Raw genomic sequence first — 21,725 nt, 5'->3', positions numbered from 1 at the left:
TCTTTGCATTTTCTTGTGTGTTCAGGATCTGCAGTCTTTACACTTATTTCTGATTCTGGCATGGAGTATATTCCATTTCTGCAAACGGTGTGGGGCACTAAATTCATCTTTATGTTTTATTTGTGGAGTGTTTTTTTTAATCATTGGGATTTTTCAGGTTACATAATGACACTTCACTCCTGTAAAAAGTTTGTTGATTTTTTACAGTTGGATCACTGAGCAGCACATCTTTCAAAGGACATTACCCACGGTTACTGTATTAGAAGCCTTCCACAGGCTGCATGTGTCATGGGGAGGGGAAGGAGTTTTTTTATTGTGCTTTGGGAATGATGTGTGTGGATAGTTACCCTGAGGAAGCAGGGCTTGATGAAGATTCCATCAGCCAAGATGTGCTCGGCTCCCTGTTGTCCAGAGATGAGTCTGATATCCTTTGTTTTCTGTGCTCCAGCTGTTGCCTGTGTCAACACTCACCTGAATGTCACACAGGCATTCTATCCACAGTTTAGGGGTAAGGCCCTAAATTATGTAATTGGATGGACTTTCTTGCTACAAGTAGCACTGGAAGCCTGCACTCTTGGGAGTGTGGGATATTTTGGAATAGGGTTGGGGGAGTGGGGTAGAGATCTTCATATCATTGTGGCTTGAAGCTTCCACTCAGTTGCCTGGAACAGACAGAAAATATGGAGTGTTGTAACCTGTTGATCCAGCACCTCAGAGGCAGGGTGTGTGTTTTGAGAGGCTCACACAGGGTGCTTTATGTTCAATTTATTATTTTTGTATTGGTCATGCCACATTCCACTATATACAGAAGGCAAACCACCTTTTGCTAAAGAAATTCAGTCCCTTTAAAAAGATCCTTCCTGTGATTTGTGAGGAAGGATGAACTTCTGAAAATCAGGTAGTGGGATGTACATGCAATGTCTCTCAGGACCCATGAAGACCAGGGAGAATTAAGAATTTTGCAAGTGAGAATTGGGAAGAAATCGATACCAATCCACCAACCTGAATAATTTTGGGAATTTATTGGTGGAAATCAGTTTTAAACACTCCAAGACTGAATGTTATCTCAACACCTGCTCTTCCACAGCACTTAGTTCCATTCAGGGTGAAAGGACTGCTGACGTTTTTTAAAAATCAAATGCACCACCTCACACTTACTGACATTGAATTCCATCTGACAATTTTTAGCTCATTCACCCATCTTATCAATATCTTGTTGCAACTTCCTTTGGCCTTCTAAAGAACTAACTGTACCTATTTCAGTCCCAGCTGAGAATTTTGACACCAGTCCCTCTGGCCCTTTATCTAAATTATTGGTAAACGCAGTGAGCAGAAGTGGCCCCAGCACAGACTCAGGGACATCACTACCCACTTCTAATTTTTCTAGATATAAGGTGATTTCATCTTTAATTGGACACTGCTGCAGGTATTAAACTGGCATGTTCTATCTCACTTTTTAAAAGTGAGTATTACACTGGTCATTCTCCAGCTCACATTCACACCTCAAAATATAATTTCTGGGGCCTAGGGTAATTTCTTTCCCAAGACCTTGGGATATATTCCTTTGGGTTTCCTTTAGCCTATCAAACTTGTCAATAAATGTTCTTTTAAAAGAAAATCTTGCACTTACATAATGCCTTTCACATGTATAGGATGTCACAAAGCACTTTACAGGCAATTAAGTGCTTTTGAAGCATTGTCACTGTTGTTATGTAGAATTCACCACCTCCGTCCGATATGCTCTTTAGTCTGATGTGAAGTACTTATAGACTTCAGCAACGTTTTTTTCATTTACAAATTGACAATCCTTGCCACTCAAGGTTTCAGCATCAAGAGTTATGTATGCAAGCTATGTGAAGAGTTGAAGACTGTTGCTGATTGGGTGGAATTGGCCATAATGTGGGATAAAATTGATACTCATCTGGAAAGACTCAGGTTTAATAGAAAACAGCAAACACACTGCAAGAGGCAAGCTGTGTCTGAATAAAAAAGTTCTTTAAAGCTGTAGTGGAATGTATTGCTAAAAGAAATGCAGTAGCTGTTGTGTATATGTAGTATCAAAAGATATTTGATAAAGTACCACATAGGAGGCTTGTTAATAAAATTAAAGGTCGCAGTACTAAATATTGAAGGGAGTCGGTATGGTTCTAAAATGGATACAGAGTAGTGGTTAACTGATGGTTTTCAGGATGGAAGCGACTATTGCTCTTAATTTTAAAAGATTTGTTCGGATGTGAGCATTGTTGACAATGCAAGCATTTGTTGCCCATCCCTAAGTTCCTTTGAGAAGGTGGTGGTAGTGAGCTGCATTCTTGAACCGCTGCAGTCCATGTGGTATAGGTGCACCCACAGTGCTGTTAAGGAGGGAGTTCCAGGATTTTGACCCAGTGACAGTGGAGGAACAGCGATATATTTCCAAGTCAGAATGGTGCACGACATGGAGGGCAACTGACAGGTGATGCTGTTCCCATGTGTCTGCTGACCTTGTTCTTCTAGGTGGTAGTGGGTTTGAAAGGTGCTGCAGTATATCTTGTAGGTGGTACACACGACTGCCACTGTGTGCCGGAGGTGGAGGGGATGCTAATCAAGAGGATTTTTTAAAATCCTGGATGGTGTTGAGATTCTTGAGTGTTGTTGGACATAAATTATCTGGACTTGGGTATAAGGGCAAATGTCAGAGTCTGCAGACAACAAAAATAGGGAATGTGGTTAACTGAAGGAGACTGAATGACTTTAGGAGGCTGTGACAGGTGAGTAAATTGGGCAGATAGATGTTAGATGAAAGTTAATGCCAAGAAATGCAAGGTAAAACATTTTGGGAGGATGATGAAGGAGAAAGATATACACAAGTAGCAAAAGGAATAGAGGAGCAGTTACTTCACACAAAAGGTTGCGAACCTTTGGAATTTTCTACCCCAGAGGGTTGTGGATGCTCCATCATTGAATACATTTAAAGCTGGGATAGACAGATTTTTGGTGTCTCAGGGAATCAAGGGATATGGAGAGTGGGCGGGAAAGTGGAGTTGAAGCTTAAGATCAGTCACGCTCGTACTGACTGGCAGAGCAGGCTCAACGGGCCAGATGGTCGTCTACTGCTAAAGGCCTGTTTGGGTATAAAATTAAAACCTGACCCGGGCCCAAACCGACCACCGGCCCGAGTCCTTTCATTTTTCTTCGCGCCCAACCCAACCCACCCAACACGAATATCACAATAAATTTAATGATATCAAACATGTTATTGTGCTGTACCTTGTCCAAATGGTAATGCTTGTGATCCTGTTCATCCATTCCAGCAGCAGGCTATTCCTGCAGATGGAGTTGTGGGGAATCATGGGTGAGCCTGATCCCACGAGTTCGGAGGCAGCACTGTCCAACCCGAGCCAGAATGCTGGACTCGGAATATAGGCCTGAGCCGAGCCCGACATATATAGTTGGGTTCGAGTTGGATAGCCAGGCTTTAACTCCTGCCCCTTGTGTTCAATATACCAGCAGTTGCTAATAAAATGTTTAAATTGATTCATCACAGTTGCTTAGACAACTGACCATTTACTCAGCAATAATACCTCAAGCAGTTCTGTGTTTTATGTATCTAGATGGTTAGACCACTTGCATTTATATAGAGCCTTTAGTGTAGTAAAACCTCCCAGGGTACTTTACAGGAGCAATTAAAATCTGACACTAATTCAGATAAGGAGATATTAGGACAGGTGACCTAAAGCTTGGTCAAAGAGGCAGTTTTTAAGGAGCTTTTTAACGGAGGTAGAGAGTCAGAGCTGTTTTGGGGGTTGGGAGGAAATTGTTACAAAACTTAAGGCCCAGGTAGCTGAAGACACAGCTGCCTGTGGTGGGGCACTGAAATCGATGATGTTGCAGAATTGGAGGAGCACAGAAATCTTGGAGGGTTGTAGAGTTGGGGAGTGGTGAGGCCATGGAGTGAGTTGAAAACAAGAATGCGAATTTTAAAATTGAGGCATGGCTGGTCTGGGAGCACAGGAGTGATGGATTAACACAACTTAGAGAGAGTCAGGATACAGGCAGCAGAGTTTTGGATGAGCTCAAGTTTATGGAGGGTGGAAGATGGAACGCTGACCAGGAGAGCATTTGAATAGTTAAATGTAGAGGCATCAAAGTCAGCAGATGAGCTGAGACAGACGGACGGAGGAAGGGGGTGAGAGGGAGGAGGGGAACAGCTTGAGAGAACTTTGAATTTCAAAAAAATCTTCCAGAAACTTCTGTTTCAAACAAAGAGGTGGTTACATGACATATCTGCCTTTGTAACTCGGTTTGTGAATTGTCTCTGAAAGTAGACAGTAACAGAACTCCAAAGAAGAAAGCACCTCTCTCCAGCAAAGTCCCCAGCTGCAGTTAAACCTCAAATCTACAGATCCTCACAGTCAGCAAAAGAGGACAGATAAAGCCTCTCTTCAGCCTTCGGGAACTAGAGAAGCAAGCCCGTGTTGTGCACATGGCCCAGTGAGGACTTCAAGATTCCAATTCCATTATTCCATTTTTATTAAAGGCTCGACTCTAACCTGCCAACTCTTTTTTTCCCCCCATTGTATCTATTTGTGTGTGCACCTCTCGTACTATTGGACTGTGGATGCGTCACAGATTTTAGTAATTTTAACCAGTTTAGAGCGATAAGGTTAATGAACTTGCGTCTTTGTTTAAACTTAAGAAAACCTGGCTGATTGGTTCATTTACAATTATTAGAGTAACAGGAGTAAGCACTCACTGAGTTCGTAAGTTAAATTACTGTTAAAAGAATAAACCTTGTTGCGTTCAAACCAGAGAAGTGAAGTGGCAAAAGAGTCCGAGACCCCTTCCTCACCTGGTCGTAACAATGAAATTAATTTAACCAATTTCTCACAGGGTTGCACACTAAGGGAATTAAAGTCTGGATGATGGAAATCATTAAACCAAGTCCTACTATTAAGGATGAAGCATCTTTGGAGATACTTGGGGTGATGTATCACATCTGCTTCATTTAAGCAGAGACAGTCACAGAAAGGTTGATGGATTTCATTGTAATGTTACCAAAATTGCAGACTCAAAATACAAAACAACTTGTTAACTGCATCAACTGCTGAATCCAGTGTAGCCAGTAACTGTTGCATGTGTGGAAGTGCTTGTTCCATATCCCTTTAGAAAACTCAGGTTGATTCCCTTTAAGAGGTCAAGGGGTATTTGTTCTTAAGTTCCAAGCAAATTGTTTTGCTGTTGGATTGAATGACTGATGAGAAATTAAAGTCATGTCACCTTCACCGGAGAGATTTTATTGTAAGCTGATTGGATCTCATGAACCTCAAGAGTACCACTTGTATTTTGCTAATTTTATTGTTGAATGTGGCCTCGTCAGCCTTGTCTGATCACCTTACTTAAATGAGACAGATTATATCTGCTCTGTTAATTGTATTGTTGAATGTAGTTTCAGCAAGGTTGATTTGAACATACAATATCAAAAGAGGGCAGTAGAAAAACTTCTAAACAAAAAGATAGTGGCAGAGTTTATTGCAGTAAATTAAGGGCTTTAAGAAAGCAGACCCAATGTTAAAAACTCCAATTTAATGCACTGTATAACTCTTTTCATGTACATCATTAGTTTTTAAATATACAGTTGACTATGTTTGATAGGCAACACAAGGTATAACCAAATAAACAAAAAGTACCCTCAGAATTATCTACAACTACTATTTGCAAAACAAATATAAAAACTGCCTCAGTGCACATCTTGTGGATAGAACAACTTGTGATAGTTATATGTAGGCAATTTGGCCATTCAGTACACTAAGCTGACATTACTCAAACCTTATTAAACATATACTGCACCACCACTCATGGAAATGTTTTAAAATGTTAAAGTCAGAATTTAAACTATTACACCTAGAGGTAGTTTAAATCTGCCTGTGGCTAACCTAGTTGTATAACTGTATCTTAGTAAAGTACAGATAAAATTCTCTTCATTAATTGTGAGGACACATCATTGTTACTTTCGTGCAAATTGTAAGAACACATTTTCTTCAATTCAAGATGTTGAAGACTGAGCAGCATTTTCAATAAATGGGGCTGTTCAATTACAAAACACAAAAGGTAGAAGAGTATTTCAGTAGCAAGCTCCCACAGGCTTGGATGTCTTCAGTTCTCATCACAGGATCTTCTGAAGGATAGCATTGGTCAGATCCAACGTCCCTTCTTTCACCAGTACTATATCGTAGGAGTCTATGTACTTTTCTAAAGATTCTTCCACCTATGCACATTTAAAAAAAACTCAAGTTTAGAGATATGTATATCCTGGATGCTAGATAAGATATAGTGGTCAGTGAATGGTGCTAATCTAAAGATTAGTTTGCTATGTAATTAATTACAAGAAATTAACTTTAAATGATCAAGAGGCGTAAAGGCACTAGTACAATGCATTTAGACTGCAGTATGCTTGCAAAGCTACTCACTTCTATCATATGGATAATGAATTTACATCCACTCCTTCAAAATAGAAACACTAAACAGCAAAATGGAGAACAGCTGGCAAACAGAATTGTGAATCTTAATGTGCATATTAATCTGCATTTTCAAACAAGTACACCAATGGAATTTATGCAATTTTGCACGTTTGTAACTCTCCTCCCACTGCATATTGAACTAATGTCTGGTTGATTGTATCAGCACAATTTATATTTGCCATACCAAATTTAGAACAAGCCATCCAAACCTGTAGAAAGTCAAAATAGTTCCGTGGCCAAAGTAAATGGCAGTGCTACAGCCACTGACTTGCTGCTGTTGTACAATTGTACATTACATAAAATCATGCCCAGCACTGGCACTTCAGCACTTCATTACTAAAATACTGCAGAACAGTAGGTCCAATTTCAATTTGGTAAATGCATCGGCTCACCGAGGTTCTGCTACTTTATTCTGACAAATATCTGCATATTTGATAAAAATAGCACAAGCGTCGAAAAATTTTACAGATTTCAACTGACCCAATTAGAACTTAAAAATTCATGATTTGTCATCAAATTTCTTACTTTATCATTTAAGAATCCAATCTTGAGAATGCTTTCGACATTTTGAACATCATCTGCCATACTCAAGTCTCCCAATGAATCGCCCAGAAGAATGATGTTACAGTTCTCCTTCAGTTGGTTGAAGTACTCAGAGCTCCTTAAGGCTCCATTGTGTTTATTGTAAACATGGATGAGTTCACCTTTAAAGCCTTTCAGAACACCCTGAAATAAGAAAGCTCAGCTCAATTACTTTGGTGATCTCACCAGGCAGGTTGCCTTTTTCAATTAATAGCAACACTCCAGCTATCATGAGGTCTTAAAATGTAGGATGACTTATTTTGATTAAAAACTGTGTGCCTTCCATCTGTTAAAAATAACAACTGTGTTTAAAAATGTGGCTCAGCAGATCTGAGTAAAGGCCGCATTTGCTGACAACGCAATCACTAGGTGGAGCTGCAATGGCGCAAATGCAGCCTACTCAACCAAAACTTCACAGCCTGCCACGTTCAGGCAGCTGCCAGTACTAAAGATGGCACTGCTCAAATAATCACACAAAGGCAATGTAAACACATGGCAGCACACAATGGCTGGACAGGGAGAGCAAGCAGGGAGAAAGCAAGGGGGTGGGGGGAGGAGGAGAGCACACCCGCACCAAGGTCTTCCACTGCTCTCTCCCTGCTTCCCCCCAGCTCTCTCTTCCCCCCCCCCCCCCCCAGTGTTACGCGATGTCATCATCTGCGCATGCGCCAACCAGTCCTGGCAATTACGCGATGATGTCATTTGCGCATGCGCCAACCTGTCTTGGCAATGCGGAACGCAGCACACGCACAGACAGCAGGAGCCCATTTGCGCATGTGTGCAGGTTGGCGCAGTCAGATGACGTCTGGCTGTGTTGTCAATAATCACTTTGCTAATTAAACATATTTCACAGGGGCTATATCGGACCATTCACAATCACAGGACGTCACCAACTGTTTTATAGCCGATGAAGTACTTTTGAAATTTAGTCATGTTGTAATCCAAGTTCTGTCTTGCACTGGATTATTAACTTGCCAATATTGCAAAGTATGGCAACGCAGAGAATTAAGATGACCAACCTACCGAGTCATCAAAGTCCATGAAGTTGGAGACTACTTTCACATTCGAGTGAAAGACACCGGCCTGGGAAATAATCTCCTCTAGTACATCACCAATACCAGCTGAAAATATGAATACTGGGATGTTGTGTTCATTCAGCTTATCGAAGAACAGCTCATAACCATCTCTGGAATGGTACAACACATTTCAAGTCACAAAATTCAAACCAAATTTGGTTCAACAATTTTTTAAATATAAGAAACCACAGCTATCATAACTCTTATAGGAAGGGCCAGTCACTGCATTTATTAATAGACACTTGCTTTATTTTATAACAAAAGGCTTAAAAATTACACCATCGAAAGACATTCATAATGTTGCAGACCCTCGGACAACGGCATAACTCTGCACTTCTCCATCAGTATGTTTGATCTCAGTCAAATCGACCATTTGGAACGAAGGAAGGGGAGTCACCCAGTGCCACATTTTCAAACAGTTCCTATTAGCAAATTTCAACAGCAACACTGGCAGAGATATAGAAATAATTCAATCATATGCCCCGTAGTCAGGGATGATGTACAACATGCACAGAGTTGTATGATAGGAGGAGGCTGAAGGTATCTTCTAGGGGGAAGAGTAAGTATGCTTTTGCAAATTTCAGCTCAGTAGCACAATCGGTACAAAATACCCCCTCCAGGCAAAGCACAGATTATCTTCAAAGTCAATTAAGCAATGTACACAATCAGAAATCTATGCTTTCACACAACTCCTCTCGTTATTAATTAGGCATTTTTATACAGCCTGTCTTCTCCCTATCTGGACACAAATTTCTTCATACTATTTTGCCATAAAAGCTCGTGAACTTGAGACATCTGGAGGTCGAATCATAGGAACACAAGAGCAGGCCATTCAGCCCATTGAGCCCATGCTGATCTCAGCACTAATCCTTTCTAAGGTTTCTCAATAGGAGAGAACTGTGCAACACAATGCTGCAACATTTTCCAATCAAACCTGGCAGTTTCTACATTATGAACAACTTCAACTGAAGGTCAGTACACAATTACGAGGAAAGGCTGAGGGACTTGAGGTTGTTTTCGTTAGAGAGAAGGAGGAGAAGAGGTGACTTAATAGAGACATATAAGATAATCAGAGGGTTGGACAGGGTGGATAGTGAGAGCCTTTTTCCTCGGATGGTGATGGCAAACACGAGGGGACATAGCTTTAAGTTGAGGGGTGATAGATATAGGACAGATGTCAGAGGTAGTTTCTTCACACAGAGAGTAGTAGGGGCGTGGAACGCCCTGCCTGCAACAGTAGTAGACTCGCCAACTTTAAGGGCATCTAAGTGGTCATTGGATAGACATATGGATGAAAATGGAATAGTGTAGGTCAGACGGTTTCACAGGTCAGCGCAACATCGAGGGCTGAAGGGCCTGTACTGCGCTGTAATGGTCTATGTTCTAATTATGTAGAATTGAGGCAAATTCTTAAGATTTCGTATTTAAGTAATTTTAAAATAATATTCTGGGAGGTAATAAACCATATCGGCGAGCACTGAAAATGCTCTTCCAAATATATGAACTGATATGTGAAATATTTTACTGTAACTTCAACTGACACCTGAACTGTCCAAGGAGCTCTCCCTGTCCATTTTGAAGTTCAAGTCTCTAAAATACCCATACAGAATCTTTTAGAACAGTATAACACTGCAGAACATACTACCAGAAGATCCCATAACCACACTGTGTAGCAATCTATTTGAGATTAGTATAAATACTTATAAATGTTTTATTCTAGTTATGAGATGCAATGCTGGAATGAATTGCTCGCGTAATTTAAAATTTCTGCGCTAATCACAGATTTCACCTTCCACCTCATCTGAAGCCCTTGCAGTACCTCAGCATCACGTCCGATTCCCTCACCACCGCAGCCAGTTTCCCTTTCTCAATACCTTGTTCAATCAGTAAATTGTGGGCTTTTGTCCACCTGCACAACAGAGTTTTTATTTTGAAAGCTATTGGTACATACAATACCAGAAACACATTTAAAAAAAAAACATGGAGAACTTGAGGAAGGAATTCCTTTCATCTCATTCTAGAGATACTTAGTTATGTTGCCAATCAAAAACTGAATTGTAAATAACAAAACACAAACATTTAGCAGGCCAGTCTCAAAGGCCAGTAAAACAAAAACGTAATTTAAAACTGACTGCACCTTCATTCCATACATTAAAAAAGAATTGATCAAGGAACTTATATTGTCTTTGATTTGGAGATTGCACACTATACAAGTTGTAGGTCCAATCACTTGCATACACCTGCAACATCGGTTTCAATCAGAATGTTAAATTGAGGCTGTCAGAGCAAAGGGGCACAAGAAAATCTACAAATGGAAGGGATTTCCTACACCATTAGCAGACTTAAAAGAAATAATTTATGGTTTAAACAAAGGCTGTGTTTGATGCAATGCAACCACTAAGTGGCCCTGTACTAGCACATGAGCAAATGCAGCCTCATCCACTTAAACGGCACTGTCCGCGACGTTCAGGCTGCTGCCAGGATTAAAGATGGCGCTGCTCAATTTATCACAGAAAAACAACTTCAACCCATGGCAGCACGCAATGGACATGTTTGATACATGGAGAACATTGCGCTGTTTAATGTCTCAACAGAAGGATAGCACCTCTGACAATGTTGCACACCCTCCGTAATTCTGTGAGGTTTCAGTGCCATCCCGCTCTCCAGCCGCTAGCTCTAGGCTGCGCTGCTCCCCTCCTCTCAGCCACTTGTTCCTACATCGCCCCGTCACCCCTCACGGCCCGCTTTGCTTCTTCGGGCGGAGCGAATGGCCGAGAGGAGGAAAGCGTTCCGCGGCTTAGAGCTAGCATATGGGGGGGGAGGGGCAGAAAAGAGCGGGCAGCCGGAGAGCGGGACGGGAGTAGCCGGATAGTGGGAGAGGGTGGTGGGGCGGAGCGAGCAGTCTGGAGTGAGTGGCTGAGGGGGGTGGGAGAGAGCGTTTTTCTGCACGTGCACCTGTTAGTCCTAGCAAGGCAGGACATAAGCACAGGAGACCATTTGCGCAGCTTGGAGCACTCTAATGACATCAGCGGGCCACAGCGTTGCAAGGAGCCACTTTGTTAAACAAAATACCCCTTTTGCTTCAATTATGTAAATTTCATATTTATTTTTATTGCTGGACCAGTAGCAGCGTGAATGCACGTAGCCCCAAGGTCCCCCAAGGCAGCTGCTGGCACTGAGTACAAGCTGGAACGATGAAGGAATTCTCAACAGTCCTGCTCAGGTTGCAGTCATAGGGCCATAGGCTAACTCTTAATTCTCTCTGATGTAACCTAGCTGGCCACTCACAACAAATTGCCACCTTCACACGGGAAGACCCACTCAAGGTAACAGTTATAAATGTGGTGTTGGCAGCATCGCCCAAATCCCAAGAACAAATGACCAAAAATGCCACTTTTGGAAAGGACAGTAATATTACTTTAATGAGAGAAACTGACAGTTTTTGTTCACAATTGCAGCCATCATTTTGCAAGACAAACCATTAGATTATTTATTATTAGATGAAGATACAACTATTTTTCAGATTCAGCACTTGTATGAAAACACTTACCATTCAACCATGAAAGGGTACTTCTCCTCAGCACTAATAGCAGGATTAACTTCAATTGGATAATATTTATTCCTAATTTGGAACAACTACACAAAATAAAAATACAAATGAGAAATGAAAGCATGACACATGAAAGAAAATAAGGTTTTTTTGTTGAAACAAATACCTTTTTCCTGCAGTCCTCTGAGATTAACTTGCAGTTGTCAATGATATCTGTCAAAATAAAAAAGGTCGAAGGGATTATTAATGTTTAACTAAATATGTATATATATTAAAAATCAACTGCATAATTTCAAACTCTAATTATAGTCCATTTGATATAGCTGGGGTTAATATTTGTTTAGAACATAAGAAATAGGAGCAGGAGTAGGCTATTCGGCCCCACATCATGGCTGATCTGATTGTGGCCTCAACTCCACTTTCTTGCCTGCCCCCATAACCCTAGACTCCCTTATAGATCAAAAATCTGTCTAACTCAGCCCTGAATATATTCAATGACTCAGCCTCCATTGCTTGCTGAGGAAGAGAATTCCAAACACCAACGACCCTCAGAGAAGAAATTCCTCATCTGTCTAACATGGGAGACTCCTTATTTTGAAATTGTGCACTTAAGTTCTGGATTCTCCCACAAGGGAAGCATCCTCTCAGCATCTACCCTGTCAAGCCCCATCAGAATCTTATATGTTTCAATAAGATCACCTCTCAATTTTCTAAACTCCAATGAGCATAGACCCAACCTGATCAACCTTCCCTTATAAGACAGACCCTTCATCCCAGGAATCAGCCTAATGAACCTTCCCTGAATTGCTTCCAACGAAAGTATATCCCTCCTTAAATAAGGTAACTGTACACAGTACTCTAGGTGCAGTCTGCATCAATGCCCTATAGTTGTAGCAATACTTCCTTACTTTTATACTCCATCCCCCTTGCAATAAAGGCTAATATTCCATTTGCCTTTCTAATTACTTGCCGAACCTTCTGCAGTATCTCTCTCCAGTTAAATATTCTGCTTTTTTTCTATTCTTCCTGCCAAAGTGACAACCTCACATTTTCCCACATTATACTCCATCTGCCAAATTTTTCCCATTCACTTAACCTATCACTTTGCAGACTCTTCATATCCTCCTCACAACTTGCTTTCCTACCTATCTTCATATCAGTAAATTTGGCTACAATACAGTCAGTCCCTTCATCCAAGTCATTAATATAGATCGTAAATAGTTGAGGCCCCAGTACTGATCCCTGTGGCACTCCACTAGTTAGTCTGCCAAGCTGTAAATTACCCATTTATCCCAACTCTGTTTACTGTTAGCCAGTCTTCTAGCCATGCTAATATATCAGCCCCAACATCATGAGCTCTTATCTTGTGTAGTAACCTTTTATGTGGCACTTTATCGAATGCCTTTTGGAAATCCAAATACACTACACCTACTGGTTCCTCTTTATCCACCCTGCTTCATACATCCTCAAAGAACCCTTATAAATTTGTCAAACATGATTTCCTTTTCATAAAACCATGTTGACTCTGCCTGATTGTATTCTGATTTTTTAGATGTCCTGCTACTACCTCTTTAATAATGGATTCTAGCATTTTCCTAATGACAGACTTTCAGATAACTGGTCTATAGTTGCCTGCTTTCTGCCTCACTCCTTTCTTGAACAGAGGTGTTACATTTGTGGTTTTTCAATCTGCTGGGACCTTTCCAGAATCTAGGGCATTTTGGAAAATTATAACCAATACATCACTTCAAGACCCTTGGATGCAGGCCATCAGATCCAGGGGTCTTGTCAGCCTTTAGTCCCATTAGTATTCCCATTACTTTTTCTCTGGTGATAAAAGTTCCTCCCTTCCTTTTGCCTCCTGACATTCTACTCTTGGGATACTTTTTGAGTCTTCTACTGTGAAGATAGATACAAAATGCTTATTCAAAGCATCTTCCATTTCTTAGTTTCCCCATTATTAATTCCCCAGTCTCTAAGGGACCAATGCTCACTTTAGCTACCCTTTTCCTTTTTATATATTTGTAGACGCTTTTACTGTCTGTTTTATATTTCTTGCTGTTTTCTCATATACTCCAAATTCTCCCTTTTTTTAAGTCATCCTTTGCTGGTTTCTACAATTTTCCCAAACTTTTGGCCTACCACTAATCTTCACAGCGTTGTACACCTTTTCTTTCAATTTGATACCACCCTCAACTACCTTAGTCAGTCACAGATGGTGCATCCTTCTGATAGAGTCTTTCTTCCTCAATGGAATATACCTTTGTTGAGTGTTATGAAATATCTCCTTAAATGTCTGCCATTGCTTCTCTACCGTCTTACTTTTTAACCTATTTGCCCAGTCCACTTTAGCCAAATCTGTCTTCATACCCTTGTAATTGCCTTTAAGTTTAAGGCACTAGCTATGGACCCACATTTCTCACCCTCAAATTGAATGTGAAATTCTATCATGTTATGATCACTCTTGCTTATGGGATCCTTTACTATGAGGTCTTTAATTAATCCTGTCTCATTGCACATTACCAAGTCCAAAACAGCCTGGTCCCTGGCAGGTTCTAGAACACGTTGTTCTAAGAAACTGTCCCGAATATACTCTATGAACTCTAGACCAACTTTGCCAATTTGATTTGTCCAATTGATGTGACGATTAAAATCACCCACGATTATTGGTGTGCTTTTCTTACAAGCCCCCAATATTTCTTGACGTATACTCTGCCCTACTTTGTAGCTACTGTTAGGAGGCCAATAAACTACTCCCACGAGTGACTTCTTTCCTTTGCTGTTCCTTATCGCCACCCAAACTGAACCAAGATTATTTCTCACTTTTGTACCGACCTCATCTTTTACAAACAGTCCTACCTCACCTCCTTTTCCTTTCCTCCTGTCCTTCCGAAATATCAAATACCTTTCAATATTCAGGTCCCAGCCTTGGTCACCTTGCAATCCCGTCTCTGTAACGGCTATCACACTATCTTCCTTTATTTCTATTTGTGCTATCAATTCATCCATCTTGTTACGAATGCTGCGAGCATTCTGTCTTACCATTTTTCCCTGCTCTAACCTATTTGCTGGTGCAATCATGTGTTTGTACGCTCTGTCCCTTCCTGTCAAACTCAGGTTCTCATTACCTGTATCATTACCCTGCACTATTGCCTTGTTCTTTAACTTTCCAAATCTCCCCTCATGTGAACCCTCCACCCCACCCCCCAATATTTAGTTTAAAGCCCTCGCAACTGTCCTGGTTATCTAATTTGCCAGAATACTGGTCCCAGCGCAGTTCAGGTGAAGACCATCCCAATGGTACAGCTCCCTTGTTTCCCAGTACTGGTGCCAGTGCCCAATGAATTGAAACCCATTTCTCCCACACCAGTCTTTGTGCCACGCATTCAGCTCTCGAATCTTATTTACCCTAGGCCAATTTTCTCGTGGCTCAGGCAATAATCCAGAGATTATTACATTTGTGGTTCTGTTTTTTTAATTTAGCCCCTAGCTGCTCATACTCTCTTAGCAGAACCTCTTAGTCCTATCTATGTTGTTAGTACTCACGTGAACCATGACAACTGGGCGGCACAGTGGCGCAGTGGTTAGCACGGCAGCCTCACAGCTCCAGGGACCCGGGTTCAATTCTGGGTACTGCCTGTGCGGAGTTTGCAAGTTCTCCCTGTGACCAGTAAATTGATAAGTAAATTGGCCACAGTAAATTGCCCCTAGTGTAGGTAGGTGGTAGGGAATATGGGATTACTGTAGGGTTAGTACAAATGGGTGGTTCTTGGTCGGCACAGACTCGGTGGGCCGAAGGGCCCGTTTCAGTGCTGTATCTCTAAATAAATAAAATTTAAAATAAATAAACTGAATCCTTCCCATCCCACTCCAAGTTACTGTTCAGTCCCAAGATGTCGTCACCGGGCAGGCAACCCAGCCTTTGGGACTCATGCTCTTGGCTTCAGAGAACTCTATCTATTCCCCTACTGTCCCCTACTACAACTAAATTCCTTTTAACATTCCCCACCCCCCCGCCCCCCCAACTTGAGGCAATGTTCTATTCTACATGCATGATTAGGAAAGTTATTTTATCATGACTGATCGCAGGCTACCAATATTCCAGTAACCTAACACATAACAGTAAACAGGGTCATGCAGACCAGGAAGATCTGCGATGATCTGTGCTCAGTTCGCTGTTCCTGGGCAGAGCAATGGTAGGACCACTGCAATTTGCAAATGGTGGATGAAAACAAAAATCAAATGAAGGTGATAAATCTGCCCAACGACGTCACTAGTGGACACAGTGAAACGGGAGTCACAGGCTGCCACATTAATGGGAAAATCTCATTAAAAATGAAATGGGATAGACACACCAGCCTTGTTGACGTAGAACATTTGACCAGAAGGATGAAAAGACTATCAACCTGATGAGTTGGATTGATGGTAAAACCAGACAGGCTCTAATACATGTCATGATACACATTAGCTTATTGGGAGTCATCAGCTGTTAAACTGGAGCTGGTGCATGGTTCCGTTAGCTGACCACCACACTGGCTTAGCCAATCTCCTCAGCAACTTAAAAATACCAATACAAGAGCATCAGTAAACCCACTTTGAAAATGAACCAAAAGTACCCTGTGACAGGAATGAACAATGCAATTTAGTGAAAGCTCAGTATTGAGATGACAGGTTTGAGAGCTCTATGGGCAAAAATCTCCTGTTCCCTGACAAGATGAAGGCACTAATTCACCTGGCCACAGAATTTTGTCATCACATCAAAGTACATACTGTGACAGGTTGGACATCTTTTCCCATTGTGGAAGAACTTGCTTAGTGTCATATCAAAATCTGTGATTATCTGTCAAACATCAAGAGCATTTAAAAAGACAATTAGTATTGGAAACTGCTGCACACTTACATTATTCATATTATAAAGTACTGGATACAATGCTTTACTAGATCAAGGTGTCCAAACTTTGGCCTCTAGTCACATGACCTGACCCCAGGCTTTTGTCTATCCAAGTCGAACCCAGGCACCTCAGTTGTATTTGCATTTATATTTCTCATATGCTTTAATCTGTAGGTGTGAAGGAATAGAAAGGGCTGTTCTTAGCACCTTTGCCTCACTGGTAGATAAACTATGAATCAGGACACCAGAATCAGCAGCTTGTCATATATGCAAATGAATGGCTAATTGATTAATACTATACATTTGACCCCATATAAACCTACATGGCCCACAAAGTCAAAAAGGAGGGACATGCCCACAAGACGCTTCAGTGTTGTAATTCTGTAAAAGTTACGGTGAAACTAAACCCAAACCACAAAGTTTTCATTAATAAGGTGACCAACATGCTAAAGAATGTCACATTTAGAAACAAATTGTACTTTTGTAATCTGTGCTACAATAACCTATTTTACAAAACATGTATTTGTAACATTATAGTTATTAAACTTTGCTATTTTATAGATGGAATGTAAATATGACACTTAAAATGAAGTGGTGCTTCACATACTGTCACAGAATCATACAACACATTTGGCCCATTGTGCCTTTGCCAGCTCTTCTCCTGTAGGTTTCTCTTTTTCAAGTATTTACCCAATTCTCTTGTGAATTACTATTCAATCTGCTTCCGCCATCCTTTCAGGCAGACATTCCATATCATTACTCAATGCATAAAAAAAATTCTCATTTCACCTCTGGCTCTTTTGCCAATTATCTTAAATTGGTGTTCTCTGATTATCAACCCTCCTGCCAGCAGAAATGGTTATCAAAACCCTATAAACCTCCAGCCCTACATTCCAAGCTGTTCCCTTTAGTCCTCTGCCACTGGTCTCTTGTGCAAATCCCTCCCCTTCACCACTGGTGACAGAACCTCACTCATCTCTGCCACACTCTTGTCACCTCTCCCTCCCTCCAATCGCCCCCACCCTCTTACAAACATCCCTCTGTCTCGTTTGTCCTTTTAATTCTCTTAATGCTCAACATCCATTTCACACCTGTGAACACCTTTAGGCACTTTCTCCATTAAAGTGTCCACATAAATGCACGTTGTTGTATTTATACTGTCACAAAAACTTTGCCCACAATATATCAGGATTAAATTGTTCAGATACATTTGCAGTACAGCAGGTTTTGATGTTTCAGAATAAAACACTCAGTACATTTCATGTAGGAAAACACTCCATTACACAAATCTATGTAATTGATAGGGTTTTCATACATGAAAAGGTAGGTAAGTATGCCTATATTTCTTTTTAAGTCGAGGCCACTAGATGAAAACCAAGGCCAGTGATGCAGTCAAAGAGAGTGGGAGAGGGGACCAAATCAAATATCAGATCATACCACCATAATAGGTTTTTAAAGCATTCTGATTGCTAAAGGAAGGAAGAAGGTAGGTAGCTTACAGTTACCCAAGTGATCATATTTCAAGTAGTTAGTAGTTAAAATGTTATAGCCTATTCATACAGGCTGTCATCTCTCCAAATAACAGCAAGTAGATTATAGAAAAGCAAAATAGTCTTCTGCATTTGCTACATGCTTTTTAAAGAACGCAACGCATGGAGGAATAGGAAATGATCATTTAGCCGCCTTTTTTGTGTCATAATTGAAGGCTCGTTTCATGACCTGATCGAACTCATTTACAGAAGATATTTAGAACAGCAAAACAATTTATTCTACTCTGCCAAAGCAATCAACAGAGCTCACTCAGTCGCATTTGAAGCCTTACAGTTAACATAGTGGATGAACGGATCTGGTAGCAGGGTGGGGAGATATGATTAAGACTGTTTACTTGCATGGAGGGTTAAAGGCTGACAAGGACTGGTTGGACTAACAGCCTGTTTCTGTACAGTAATTTAAAAAAGACTTGCATTTATATAGCATCTTGCGTGACTAACGCATGTTCAAAGCATTTTACAGCCAATTAAGTACTTCTGAAGTGTAGTTACTGTTGCAATGTAGGAAATGGGACAGTCAATTTGGGCACAGCAAGTCTCACAAACAGCAATGTAATAATGACCAGATAATTCCTATGTATCATGTACAAATGACACTCAAGACAAGAGTCCAAAAGGCAACTAGGTCAAACACAGGAAAAGGCTAAATCAACAGATGACCTGAAGGTTTTTCCTGTCAAAGTCTACAACCAGGTATCCAGCTGCTCAAAATCCTTCTCTTATGTAGGATGTGATGCTCTCCCAGTGTCCCTAACATCTATTCCAATGGTGCAATAATCTGAGAAATACCACTCAAATTTAACAAACCTCCGTTTTAAAATTTACCATATCTCCAGTTTTAAAAGCTAGATTGAACTTCACAGCTTTGTTCCCAGACTCCCTCAACATCACCCCACATTATACATGTTGCCTACCTGAAGTTTGGAAGCTCCTCCTTTGATAAGGCCACATATGATTTCTTCCACTCTCTCAGGGTCCTTAATGTGGACAGTTTTCTTCTGGAATTCTGGCATCTGTGGGATGGAGGGGTATTTACGATGAGTACTGTGGGAACTCGACAAAAATTAGCCTACACAAAAATTACTTAAAGCTTTCTCGTACACAGTAAACTTACACAAACCACTCAGTAAATACTTCTGATGTCTGTTAAAATAAAAGGTTAAGGAGCAGTGAGGTGAGGCATTATCAGTGTGGAGCTAACATTAGTTATTCAGAAATGCAGCTCATGAAGCAGATTTAAATTATTGCAGCATATCCACCTTGAACACAGAACTATAAACACTGGTCACTGTGTAACACTTTGCAGCATGATCAAAATAAATCTCTATTCAAGTGGTTAAGCACCAGTCATAGCTGACTCAGTTTATGAAAAACAGAAATTTGGCAAGCTAACTGATCTTCATGAAATTTACTGGTATATCTTATTTGAAATTAATAATGTGCATCAAGACTACTATTCACTGGGGTTGGTGATCATGTCTGAAATTGATTCCAGTCCCTATGAAGTTTATTAAGTAAAGATCCTAACCAACAGACAGCAAATTAAAATGACGCAATATCATTCATCTCAAGGAAATCTTACCACTGGCTAGCTACTGGAGTCAATAGCAGTTTGTATTGTAATCCCAAACTAGGTTTAAAATGAAGATTTCTGAGAGAATTAAAACTGATTATATAAAGCAAAACTGGGAATTAAGCTTAATTTCCTGCCACCATACATTAACCCTCTAAATCTCCTCTCAAGCCACATTCTTAAGAGGAAAATAATACTAGGTCCAAACTTAGAGACAGTTTGACACACTTTTTTGACATTCAGGTAGCTTACATTGGCCACGTTACAACTCCCTACCATAGTGTGTTTGTACTAAGTTCAGGACACCAACTGTTTCGAGTTCCTAAGTGTGTTCACACTTTCCTGTCACCAGATGCTCTGCTAAAATTAGTCTGTATGAACTACAGGGAAGAACTTGATATTTAATACCAGACTGCAGGGAGCCAACTTGCTTCAGCTTGCCTGAGTCAGATAATCATGGGTTCAATCTCCACTCGAGGACTTGAACACAAAATCTAGGCTGACACTTCAGTGCAGTACTGAAAGTGTTACATTGTCAAAATGCCTTCTTTTCTATGAGACAATAAATTGATGGCCCTTCTTCTGCTGTTCAATGTGTTAAGATCCTCGGTACTGTTTGAAGAGCAGCAAGTGCTCCCTATGTCCTTACCAACATTGCTCTCTGAACCATCAAAAAAGCCCCAATTAGCTCAATCTTACTGCTGCTTTGGAACATCACAGTTTGCGTCTACATACCAATAACTACACTTCAAAATAATTCATTATAGATGGGCAACAAATATTGGCTTTGCCAGCGATACTTACGTCCCATGAACAAATTATAAAAAAAGTCAAGTCCTTTAGAGATGCTGGAGAGGGGGAATAAGGCACTACAAGAATGCAAACTGGTTTGTTAATATTCAGGTTGGCATTGAATTTGCAGGTATCACACAAGTGTGTAGGGAAAGATGCTAACAGTCCCCTTATACAATACTGGATAACAATGTAAAATACAAGTACCATACAACATGGTTTAAGTTACAAATTTGAGCTCATTGCCCACTATTCACTACCCACTCCCTAACCCGAATGTTTGATACAGATGTGCTTAAAAAATGTACTTGGCGAAACACCCACTACTCATTTATTTTCTACTGATGGAAAGTGTTTCCATACTTTGGTTTCAAACAACTAATCTCATTCATGACCTTAGATTTTCAGAAACCCATTAACCATAGCTATACTAACTGGGAGAAACTAGCATAACAAGCTGTGCTTCTATGAAACATTCTTTACCGCAGTTTGGGAAATATTTCCATTAATTATAGATACTGGATAATTGCAATCCAGTTAGAATATATAACACAAACTACCAGTGCTAACTATTGGGTTACTGAGGCAGATGTGAGGGGGTCGAAGATGGTAATAGCATAGTTACACCATGCTCTAAGCACAGACCAAGCACTTGTATTGAATGTCTAGTGCATACTGTTGCACAAAACAGAGTGTCATTCAGGATCTGTAACACAATTTGACAAATCCAGACAGGACTTTGTGCATTGCAAGGTGTGCCAGTTTACTTTCACCTGGATTATTTTTTTTATTAGTTTATTTTGTATTGTAGTCTTCCCTTCTATTAGAATGCAATGCACAATAACAAAACATTGAGAAACTGAACTAAAATTACATCTAAGTTTTCAAACACCTCAGTGACAGATTCAGGTCTATTTCCACAATTGGTTGAAAGATTGAGTTTTTCAGTAATTTTCCAAGGTTCTCTTTTGTTTAAGCCACCTCTTTAACCTATTCCACACAATATGCTTTTTCCATTTATTGTACACAGAACCTCAGTCTGCATTCAATATTACAAAGCAATTCACTGGTGGTGGCCCAAGTCTTGCAAATTCAAAGGAGCTAATGTTAAAAGAGTGATCAGTTTTTTTTGGTACTGACTGTTGGTCTAGCTTTCAGCCACCATTTTTGTCATCTGCTGCACAGCTCATATCTTAAATCAACTTACTAAC

At 40.5% G+C, this 21,725-nt stretch overlaps 1 protein-coding gene across 2 annotated transcripts in view; it reads right to left on the bottom strand.

Annotated features, from left to right (window-relative positions):
• Positions 1-5,545: 5,545 nt before the first annotated feature.
• The window catches only part of nt5c3a (5'-nucleotidase, cytosolic IIIA), a 28,153-nt gene continuing 11,973 nt past the window's right edge, over positions 5,546-21,725 (bottom strand). For both annotated transcript variants that reach the window (XM_068032609.1, XM_068032610.1), the window contains exons 2-9: positions 19,064-19,162; positions 16,479-16,548; positions 11,875-11,921; positions 11,709-11,794; positions 9,978-10,067; positions 8,106-8,268; positions 7,026-7,226; positions 5,546-6,247 (exon numbers count right to left, since the gene is read on the bottom strand). In XM_068032609.1, coding sequence (XP_067888710.1) covers positions 6,146-6,247; positions 7,026-7,226; positions 8,106-8,268; positions 9,978-10,067; positions 11,709-11,794; positions 11,875-11,921; positions 16,479-16,548; positions 19,064-19,162 — 858 coding nt within the window. In that variant the 3' untranslated portion in view covers positions 5,546-6,145. The remainder of the gene's footprint in view (positions 6,248-7,025; positions 7,227-8,105; positions 8,269-9,977; positions 10,068-11,708; positions 11,795-11,874; positions 11,922-16,478; positions 16,549-19,063; positions 19,163-21,725) is intronic.

The sequence above is a fragment of the Heterodontus francisci genome, chromosome 5 (genome assembly GCF_036365525.1).
Source record: "Heterodontus francisci isolate sHetFra1 chromosome 5, sHetFra1.hap1, whole genome shotgun sequence".
Taxonomy (NCBI): Eukaryota; Metazoa; Chordata; class Chondrichthyes; order Heterodontiformes; family Heterodontidae; genus Heterodontus; species Heterodontus francisci.
This window is presented reverse-complemented; position numbering and strand designations above follow the sequence as displayed.